The sequence below is a fragment of the Megalops cyprinoides genome, chromosome 14 (genome assembly GCF_013368585.1).
Source record: "Megalops cyprinoides isolate fMegCyp1 chromosome 14, fMegCyp1.pri, whole genome shotgun sequence".
NCBI lineage: Eukaryota > Metazoa > Chordata > Actinopteri > Elopiformes > Megalopidae > Megalops > Megalops cyprinoides.
Window position 1 is genome coordinate 34,313,487 of NC_050596.1, and position 10,615 is coordinate 34,324,101.

The following is a 10,615-nucleotide window of genomic DNA, read 5'->3' on the forward strand; positions in this document are numbered from 1 at the left end:
CTTTAAGGGGTTGGCAGCGAGCAGTAAGAACCTCAGTTCAAAACTCTCTCGCTCGCCGACCCATGTAACATCATATTAAAAAAAACACAATGCAAGATCCCACCCGTTACATGTGCGCGTGTGTGTGTGTCAGTTTGTGTCAGTTTGTGTCAGTGTGTGTCAGTGTGTGTGTGCGTGTGTGTGTGTGGGTGTGTGTTCCTCGGTTCCCCCAGTCCTTGACAGCCTGTATGGTTTGAGGCGCTGTGTCATTAATAGCAAGTGATGCAGCCGTGCCACAGAGAGCCGTATCTCAGCCTGAGTGTGTGAATGTTCAGTATGCGCTGAGAGGAATGGAGGTGTTCAGGGCTCACTGACCTGCGGCTGCTTCTCAGGACTCTGCCCAGCTCCTGCATGGAGAGCATCGTAGAGAACATCAGCAAGTTCGGAATCCAGTCTCTGCTGGTCATCGGAGGCTTTGAGGTAACAGCCCGCGCCTTAGTGGGGCCCCAGCTGCTGTCCCACCCCTCACTGTCCCACACAGCCTGCAGAATAAGTGCTGTCATGTCCTCAAAAAATAATATTGAAGGTCTTCTAAAGAGATTAGTCTTTCAGTAATAAGGCCATGACCAGCTTTCGTCTCCATAACATGCTACTGTTTGCTGTGCGCGTGTGTATTACTTGTGTGTGTGCATGTGTGTGTGTGTACGTATGCATGTGTGTGTGTGTGTGTGTGTGTGCGTGTGTGTGTGTGTGTGTGCGTGTGTGTTACTTGTGCGTGCGTGCGTGTGTGTGTGTGTGTGTGTGCGTTTGTTACTTGTGTGTGCGTGCGTGCGTGTGTGTGTGTGTGTGTGTTTGCGCGTGTGTTACTTGTGCGTGCGTGTGTGTGTGTTACTTGTGCGTGCGTGCGTTTGTGTGTGTACGTGTGCATGTGTGTGCATGTGTGTGTGTGTGTGTGTCTGTGTGTGTGTGTGTTTGTGCGCATGTGTTACTTGTGCGTGCGTGTGTGTGTGTACGTGTGTGTGTGTGTGTGTGTGTGTGTGCGCGTGTGTTACTTGCGCGCGCGTGTGTGTGTGTGTGTGTGTGCGCGTGTGTGTCTGTGTGTGTGTGTGCGTGTGTGCGCGTGTGTGTGGGCGTGTGTGTGCGCGTGTGTGTGTGCGTGCGTGTGTGTGTGCGTGCGTGTGTGTGTGCGTGCGTGTGTGTGTGCGTGCGTGTGTGTGTGCGCGCGTGTGCGTGCGTGTGTGTGTGCATGTGTGTGTTACTTGTGCGTGCGTGCTTGTGTGTGTGTGCAGGCGTATGAGGGTGTGCTGCAGCTGGTGGAGGCCCGTGGGCACTACGATGAGCTCTGCATCGCCATGTGTGTGATTCCCGCCACCATCAGTAACAACGTCCCGGGGACAGACTTCAGCCTGGGGGCGGACACCGCCGTCAACGCCGCCATGGAGGTGAGCCACGCCCACACGGCTTCACTGGCACCTGTCACATGACTGGGTGGCAAGACCAGTGATTGGAGGGTTTTCTGCACTAGCTTTGTGAGTTTCCTATATGAGGGACAGGGGAAAAATTAAGTATCCAATTTCATCAGAGGACACAGGTCATGTGACTCAGCAGATTCCCTTGAAATCTTGGACCTCATTCCCTGACTTACTGCAGTAATTTGCGTTCCTGCTGGTGAATTTTGCTAACATCGCAGCCCTGTGATTTGCAGCTGTTGTATTATTCAGTGTCTTGTGGTTGTGAAGTTGTTTGATCTCACACGTTTGATTGGATCATACACAGTGTGGCCCGGAAAGGCCTCTCAGACGGCGCGTATTGCACCGTGTGGCAGACAGTGTGTGGTGCCACCTGACCCCTGTGTCCTGCTCCACAGAGCTGTGACAAAATCAAGCAGTCGGCCTCAGGCACTAAGAGGCGGGTCTTCGTGGTGGAGACCATGGGTGGCTACTGCGGCTACCTGGCCACCACCACTGGCATCGCCGTGGGAGCCGACGCTGTGTACATCTTTGAAGAACCTTTCAACATCCACGACCTGAAGGTGAGTCTGACCTGAGGTCACCTGAGCTACAGAGACGCTCAGCTGGATCTTCTCACTTATCTGCATCCTACAGAGACGCTGATCTGTGGCGGACCTTCTCTTTGACAGACCAATGTGGAGCACCTGACGGAGAAGATGAAGAATGATATTCAGAGGGGTCTGGTACTCAGGTGAGGAGGATGCTGATTCGTCCTGAATCTGAATGGGAAGGTAAAGGGAGGCCATTGTTTCCTCCAGGGAAAAATTCCATTCGTGATGTTTTACTGTAGATATCAGAGGAGATGAGCGCATTTCAGAGCCATGATGTCATCCAGGCAGCAGCACCAGCTTGACTGTGTTTGCTGCAGAGTGGCGTTATCTCCCGGCCAGCGACACTGCACGGGCCAGTTATTCCAGCCACTGCACAGACCACCTGCTTTAACTTTGCACTCTAAGTTTAACAGTTCAGCTTGAGAGAAAGAACAAACAGCATGTCAGGCTCAGCAGAGGTAACAGATGTCAGTCTGTGCAGATTTCACCTTTCAGTGCGTTAAGAATGAGTGTTTGTGCATCCGGACTCTGCAGGAATGAGAAATCCAATAAGCACTACACCACCGAATTCATCCACAACCTGTACTCGGCCGAGGGCAAGGGCATCTTCGACTGCAGGATGAACGTGCTGGGTCACCTGCAGCAGGTAGGCGGAGTGAGAAGCATGTTTTGCTTTGATATATTACTCCTGTAAGTATCGCTGGCACAGCACAGACAGGACCAGCATTGATTTTCAGACAATGACTCGCCCCTGTCCCCCACGAGCACCTCTGACCTGCGGCGTCTCTCGGCAGGGGGGGGCTCCCACGCCCTTCGACAGGAACTTCGGAACGAAGCTGGGCGTGAAGGCAGTGCTGTGGGTCACTGAGAAGATGAGTGAGAGCTACAGACAGGGTATCTGCACACCGGGCGGGGGGGGCGGTACTGAGGGTTTGTGTGGGAATGTTGGGGTGCTGAGGTTCCCCTGTTTCCCTCAGGACGTGTGTTTGCGAACTCTCCGGACACAGCCTGTGTGATCGGCATGACCAGGAAGGTGCTGACCTTCAGCCCCGTGACCGAGCTCAAGGACCACACCGACTTCGAGTGAGTCTGAGGGAGCCGTGCTTTAACTGCAACAACACACTACAACATGCAACAGCACACAACAACACGCTACAGCACACGACAACACAGTCTGACTGCAGGAAGGAGACATTTACAAGAATGTAAACACAAACATACTACTAAATACAGACAGGCAGAGAGCCTGTCTTTCTCTCAGGTCTCCAGAAAGTGTTGCGCGACGGCCATGTTTGTCTGTCAGGATATTCACTATTTCAGTGCTGATCCATATACAGCAGACTACATGAAAAAACATGCTCCTCCTCACAAAGGCAGATTCTGGGGTGGTTTGGGTTAGGGTTAGGGTTCAGGTTAGGGTCAGGGTTAAGGTTAAGGTTGAGATTAGGGTTAAGGTTAAGGTTAGGGTTTGAGTTAGGGTTAAGGTTAGGGTTAGGTTTGAGTGCAGTATAGATGACATTGTTGATGAGTGTATGATTTGCTTGAGACTGGGTTGCTTAAACTCTGATCAAAATATTTTCATGTAATATGCACAAGCATCTTATTGGTTGAAGCTGTGTGTATGCAGATTAGGCCTGTGATCGTGAGTGTCTGATTGGTTGAAGCTGTGTGTATGCAGATTATGCCTGTGATTGTGAGTGTCTGATTGGTTGAAGCTGTGTGCCCTGTGGTTCTGCAGGCACCGCATGCCGAAGGAGCAGTGGTGGCTGAACCTGCGCATGATGCTGAAGATGCTGGCGAAATACCAGACCAGCTTCACCGAGTACGTCCCGGGCGAGATGGAGCACGTCACCCGCCGCACCCTCAGCATGGAGACCGGCTTCTGAGCTGCCCCCGCCTCTCCACTAGGGGGAGCCAGGGCTGCACCCCACCACCCGAAAGCAGAATGTACCCCCTAGACCTCTGTAATGTGCCTAAACCTTCCGAACCTCAGCTTTATCCTCTTAGCACCTTTGTCCTACAATTGCTCTGCCCAGTTTAGATTTCAATCAACACTAACAATCACAATTAAGGTGCAAATTAAAGAATTCATAGAAAGAATAAGATATTGCTACAATAATAGAATAATTTGCTTATGACCAGAATACAGCAAGATTGAATTCAGCCTTTAGGATAGTAGAATGATTAAAAGAAGGTAGGGCATGGTTCAGTGTTAGTCCTCCGGCACCTTGGGTTCTGAAGGGGGACTTGTGGTCCAGTCCACTTCTGCGAGCTTCTGATACCTGGATAAGTGTAATCCCCAGTGCTGTGTTGTGCCTTTGCCGTGTAAGTGATTGTGTCCGAATATTCAACAATCTCAGTGCTACTGGTGAGGGTGTTAAGGGAAGCATGCCAGTATTCCTGCTCCTGCCATAACTGGGTCAGCCCATATGTGAGTGATAAACCACCCCTACAGAACAGGGACTTTACTGCACACAGAACCGCTGTCATCTACAGTCAGTAACGTGGTCATTTTTATAGTGAGTTCAACTCCGTTATCTTTTTCCCTTAGATATTTGAAGGTAGCTTTTGAAGGTCGTTAGCATATGTTTATTTTGGTGTGTAGATGAACTCCCAGTGACGGCACCGTTATAAGTAGTAAAAAACAGTAATATATTTGTTTGCGTTTGCCTGTAGCGTGTTGTAGTGAGAGCAACCGTTCAGTACAGACCACATTTTGTTTTGGATAAGAGCACTTTCTCTCATAACAAAACTAAAAAATGCATTTTTTTCAGAGTGCATGTAGGTAGTGCACAGCACAGCGCTGCTACATAACGTTATGGAAAAGTTGATTAGTGTTGATCACAGCTGTGGTGATCTTTTTGGGACCAGCACATTTTTACAGATTATTACACACAGTGACTGTTTTCTTGTAATGAATCATGACTGAACTATCAAGCATTTCTGTAAGTCTCCACTTGCATATATGTTGAATAGCATTATTAATAACTGTGACCATGAAGACAGAAAAATGCACAAAAATGGCTTGCACTTGCTGTCAGTATTTTAAATAAGGGATTCAGTGACAGAAACAGACTGAAGTAAAAGCTCAGTGTGTGACGCTGATGTCAAACCCTCTGCACATGGGGCTAAAACTGTGTGATTCAAAAGCAGGGTTAATATTTGATGTGAATATAATATGTTTAAGGCAAAGCAAAAAAGTCTCTTCAGCAGGAGGGTCATCAGCCACTTATCCTCAATCTGCGGTCAGGAATCCAGATGGTGCAGTTATTTGCGGGTTCTCTGCTGCCAGTATGGATCTCATTTGCAATAAGGTTTTGGTGTTATTCTCTGCAAGATGTCTTCTGCATTAAATGTCTGTAAGCCAGTGTTCTGAACCTGCACCTTGCATGGCGTGAAAATGTAATCAAAGCTTACATGTGGCCTGCATGCTCTCTACCTTCTCTTCTGATGCAATGTTAGTTGTCACAACTAATAAAATCATTCTCTAATCAAAGGTGCTGTATCTGCACTTGTATTGTTTGAAGAAAACAGAAACACTTAATTTGTATATCATATACTGTTCAGCTACATCTGTGAGGCTGCAGTTGGCTGAGCTGACAGTGAATATAATTGCTTGTCCCTCATCACTATAATCATTCTTAAATGAAAAACTCCAGACATAGTGGAGTGTCAGAGCCATACACCATGCGAATCTCTTACACATTCTAGCCTGAGAAAAGCACACCATGACCTGCAGATTCCTCCTTATATTTACAAATAATTTTGAGTAAGTAAATGGATTTCAGTATCTTAATGCATGGAGGGCAGCATTGTATACAGTGGCAGGGGAAAGGGGCTGGAACGTCTGATTCAGGGGGCTGCTGCTACACCTTTGGACATGGCACTGAACCTGAATTGCCTCAGTAAATCTCCAGCTGTGTTAATGGGTAACACAGAACGGTAAGCTATGTAAGTCTGTGACCTGATAAAGCAAAGGATGGAAAAGCAAAGACAAAACCTGAACGTATTGAGTCTGACAACTTTCACAGCGTGATGGTTTCTTGGAGAAACGGTGAGTAAATTCTCATAAACATTACAGTATGGTATCACTACCGAAAAAGGACAATAGGGGGCGTTCGCAAACTATCTGAAGCAGGGCCGTGTGGGGGTGGCAGTGTAGCATAGTGGTTAAGGAGCAGGACTCGTAACTGAAAGGTTGCCGGTTCAATCCCCGCTGGGACACTGCTGCTGTACCCTTGGGCAAGGTACTTAACCCACAGTTGCCTCAGTAAATATCCAGCTGTATAAATGGATAACATTGTAAAGAACTGTAACCTATGTAAGTCGCTTTGGATAAAAGCGTCTGCCAAATGAATAAATGTAAATGTATATCTCTATGCACGGCTCTGATCTGAAGCCCCTGATTTCCTGCTGTTACATGCTGTTCTTTGCCGTGGTGTCACTCAATCCACTGCTAATTTCATAGGTACTCCGTTTCCTTCAGAGAGGGGAGACCGGAGAGAAAGTCATAGACGATCAGAACACATACACGCTCGCCACCCAGTTACATTCTAATTTTAAAACGTGAAAGGCGCCGTAGTCCACGTAAGTAAGATGTATTCTCTCTTTCTTTCTGTCAAAGCTGTGATCAGGCTGCAAAGGACCTGCTAGCTCAGTTCAGTATTAGCTATACTTGATAAAATGCCTCAATTTCGCCCCTGCGGTCATTTCCACGGTTCTCCAAATAACCTTAAGGAAAACCTTTAAAAAGATTAATATCCCCAGTTATTCTTTAAATGCTGACTGGTTGGCTCTCATGCCTGCGCCACGGCTCATTGGAGTTGATCCTCCAGTATCCCACAATACCAAGCTCCCGGTCGGGGTAAAACGCGCATGCGCAGTGACTCGGTCCTCTTTTGGACCCACACCTCTTCTGCTACTATGGTGAGTGAGAAGGAGCTTACAGAAAGCAAAATGAATCTGAACCCATCCGTACACAGGACAATGTGCTGAATGTTCCCAGCGTTCCTGTGTGTTTCACATGCCCACTTTCATTCACTGTCAAACTAATTTTATACGGATTTGTGTGAGAAATGGACGAATTTTCATGTGTTTCCACGGCGGACAGCTATCGCTATGGCCGCCATAGCCCTTCATGGTATCCAGTCAGCAGTTGGTAGCTATGCAGGTGTGACACGGAGCGACCTTGCAGATATTAGGATCTTTAGATGAATGTTAATAATGCATCACGTAAGCATGCAGTGATCAGTGGTGAGGCGCTTTCCCCGGTCGGTGGGGTCCGATGCCTCTCACCCAGCCCGGCCCCAGCGCTGCCAGAGGGGTTACGGTTATAAGACGATAATGAGGAAAAACATCCCTTAACATTTGAGGTCCATGTTGCTGAAAAGGGGCATTTTTCATCTTTTTAACAACTGTTCAGCTTCTGACGTTGTAGTGCTGACTTTTGTTTACACTTAAAGATAAGACAAGTCAAGTCTGTTGACTACGTAGAAATCGGTTCATTACGCCTGCAGTTGCATTGAAACTTAGTAAAATACACTGAGGAAAAATAACGTGACTCCATCTTTATTGTGACATCTGAAAATTTTAGATGACTAGTTTTTTTCAGGTGAGGGGGGTCCTATACTGTGAACCTTATATCTCTTAAAGAGGTTGGTCATCCCGTGGACATTCTCATAAACCAACAGATGAGATGTTAAAAGCGCCAGTCAACTTGCACAGAAGGCAGATGGTGTTTGAGTTTTGCAGTCGTAATGCTACAGTCATTCAGTGACTGTGACCTGGAGTTAAGCAGGGGGCTGTGGAGCATGTTTACCTGTGTGGTGATGGACTCAGGGCTGAGGAGGATGAAGATGAAGAAGCGCAGAATGTAGGCAGACTGGAGGCTGCATCCTGCCCTGCAGTGATGGTGAGTTTCATTTAAGTTATTTTTGCCTGAATTATTCAGAATGATTGCTTTGTAAAGGTTATGTGGGTTAAATGGAACTTTCCCAAATGCTGATTGTCTGCTTGTTTGATTGGGTATATATGTAAGCGTGTGCTGCTGCATGTTCTTTCTGTGGTGCTAAAATGGTTCACTGTTTTGCAGGTGCGGTGGTGCCGATGTTGAAGCAGCGTTTGGACCGATACAGACTGTCCCCTGATGGGCTGCTCGTGCGCTCGGCATTAGGGCTGTAACAGAGCCTCAGCACGACTCCGCTTCTCTCTGAGAAACCTCTGCTCAAAGCTGTTCCCCAAAGAGTTAAAATGCCTTCTGCTGCCACTGTAACCACAGCTTAATACCCTGTTTACCCCCGTCCACACGGTGTGCAGCAGCACTGCTGGGGTGAGGACTGACACCATGAGGGAGAGGTTACAGTGCATAACCCTAACGCAGATGACCTACAGTCACACTGCTGTGAAGAGGACGTGACAGGCTGGTGAAGGCAGGTGGGGAACACTGATCCAGAGGGAACCTCAGGAACGTGATCTTTGTTTTAATGGCAGGAAGAGGACAGCAGCTCTCGGTGTGTGAAGCTGTGCAGAAATGGGGGGGGGATGTCACCCCATTTCCTGGGCTCTGGCATCAGAAGGTCACTTCCTGTCAGAAGAGTGGGGTTGCACAGGGAGGATGTGGAAGACTGCTGTAGGAATGGCACAGGGCAGGTCTTTCACATGTGGTCACGCTCAGGGGATTGGCTGAGGAAATGGCCTCAGCTCCACCCACAGTAACCCACTCAGTTTACCTGAAGATGCTGTTTGAGTGTTGAAAAAAGCATTAGCTATTTTCGGTATGTTTTGCTGCGGTAAAGGACATTAATCTCAGCAATGGAAGTTTAGATGAATGCAGACCGTTGGATTTTACAGCACAGCACAGCGTGCCCAACTTGTGTCAGAAGCAGGCATGGTGAAAGCTGCAGGCATGGTGAAAGCTGCAGGCATGGTGAAAGCTGCATGCTGTGGCTGTCAGCGCAGGGTGATGGTGTGTGAGGCTCAGAACGTGCACACTGGATACTGCAGGAAACTGCAGGCTTCGGGGGGTTCTGCAGATGGCTTGGTGGGGCGGTGGGCAGCGAGGCTGTGACTTCCGTAAACCCCAGGCAGTTCTGACTGTCGGCAGTGTGTTTGGTGTGAGCTGAGAGTGTCTCTGTCCCTCAGGCTAAGCGCACTAAGAAGGTGGGGATTGTGGGGAAGTACGGCACCCGCTACGGCGCCTCCCTCAGGAAGATGGTGAAGAAGATCGAGATCAGCCAGCACGCCAAGTACACCTGCTCTTTCTGCGGAAAGGTGAGCATCCGTGTTCAGCAGTGTTGGGAGTGTTCATGCAGTAGGGGAACAGCGTTCACTAGGGGAACAGTGTTGGGAGTGTTCATTCAGTAGGGGAACACTGTTGGGAGTGTTCATGCAGTAGGGGAACTGTTCACTAGGGGAACAGTGTTCAGTGTTCACTAGGGGAACAGTGTTGGGAGTGTTCATGCAGTAAGGGAACAGTGGTCACTGGGGGAACAGTGTTGGGAGTGTTCATTCAGTAGGGGAACAGTGGTCACTGGGGGAACAGTGTTGGGAGTGTTCATTCAGTAGGGGAACAGTGTTGGGAGTGTTCATTCAGTAGGGGAACAGTGTTGGGAGTGTTCATTCAGTAGGGGAACAGTGTTGGGAGTGTTCATTCAGTAGGGGAACAGTGGTCACTGGGGGAACAGTGTTGGGAGTGTTCATTCAGTAGGGGAACAGTGTTGGGAGTGTTCATTCAGTAGGGGAACAGCGTTCAGTAGGGGAACAGCGTTCAGTAGGGGAACAGCGTTCAGTAGGGGAACAGTGTTGGGTGGTGTTCACAAAAGGTCTTATGACTGAGAGGAGAAGCCCACTGCCAGAGGCACTGTTAAACTGATGGGAGTGTGAATGGCATGTTAAAGATGCTTGGACGTTTTGGTGTTGCTTTGATTTGGTCAGTGGTGTCGTGGTGTTGATGCCTGCTGTTTCTCTGCGTCTCCGCCTCAGACTAAGATGAAGAGAAAGGCTGTGGGCATCTGGAACTGTGGGTCCTGCATGAAGACAGTCGCTGGAGGCGCCTGGACGTACAAGTAAGAGCTTTGCACTGGGAAAGGAACGCTCTCTGTGCTGGAGATCGTCCGTCCGTCTGTCTGTCTGTCGGTCCGTGTGCGCATCGTACTCAACTCGGTGACTCCTGATGAAGTGTAGCTGTAGTTGTACCAGCGGCTCAGTTTTAATTTCTCTCCTTTCTCCTTGTTTGCAGCACAACGTCCGCCGTGACGGTGAAGTCTGCCATCAGACGCCTGAAGGAGCTGAAGGACCAGTGATCTGCAGCCACTCGGGGGTTTTGTACAGTTTCCGGGAGATTTGTGAGATGGACTCTGAATCGGCCATGTGACCAATTTTTTTTTGAACATCCCACAATAAAATCGTCACGTTGCCAGTGAGCTCTGTGTGTGGTTGTGCATTTTACCTCGCTGTACTCAGTGACAGGAAGTCACAGGGACCAGTGTGTGTCTCACAGAATGCTGTGAAAGTCATGCAGCTCTTTTAAGGTGTCACTTAATACCCAACAGCTTTTTCTGTGCAGAACTGTAGAAT

At 48.7% G+C, this 10,615-nt stretch overlaps 2 protein-coding genes across 2 annotated transcripts in view; both read left to right on the forward strand.

Annotated features, from left to right (window-relative positions):
• LOC118788691 (ATP-dependent 6-phosphofructokinase, liver type-like) overlaps positions 1-5,488 on the forward strand; it is an 18,082-nt gene extending 12,594 nt beyond the window's left edge. Inside the window, exons 15-22 of the mRNA XM_036544697.1 lie at positions 372-459; positions 1,269-1,421; positions 1,847-2,011; positions 2,120-2,181; positions 2,576-2,687; positions 2,836-2,935; positions 3,019-3,124; positions 3,780-5,488. Coding sequence (XP_036400590.1) covers positions 372-459; positions 1,269-1,421; positions 1,847-2,011; positions 2,120-2,181; positions 2,576-2,687; positions 2,836-2,935; positions 3,019-3,124; positions 3,780-3,927 — 934 coding nt within the window. The 3' untranslated portion in view covers positions 3,928-5,488. The remainder of the gene's footprint in view (positions 1-371; positions 460-1,268; positions 1,422-1,846; positions 2,012-2,119; positions 2,182-2,575; positions 2,688-2,835; positions 2,936-3,018; positions 3,125-3,779) is intronic.
• A 1,445-nt stretch (positions 5,489-6,933) lies between these two features.
• rpl37a (ribosomal protein L37a) lies at positions 6,934-10,461 on the forward strand. The gene is made up of 4 exons (XM_036544713.1): positions 6,934-6,967; positions 9,182-9,310; positions 10,022-10,104; positions 10,278-10,461. Exons 1-4 carry the CDS (start codon positions 6,965-6,967, stop codon positions 10,339-10,341), a joined length of 279 nt encoding a protein of 92 aa, XP_036400606.1. The 5' UTR covers positions 6,934-6,964; the 3' UTR covers positions 10,342-10,461.
• The last annotated feature ends 154 nt before the right edge of the window (positions 10,462-10,615 follow it).

Excerpts from the sequence above, each read along its gene's own strand:
- rpl37a (XM_036544713.1), top strand. Across the intron at positions 9,311-10,021 it reads CCTGCTCTTTCTGCGGAAAG|ACTAAGATGAAGAGAAAGGC; the intron begins GTGAGCATCCGT and ends TCTCCGCCTCAG. Across the intron at positions 10,105-10,277 it reads GGAGGCGCCTGGACGTACAA|CACAACGTCCGCCGTGACGG; the intron begins GTAAGAGCTTTG and ends CCTTGTTTGCAG.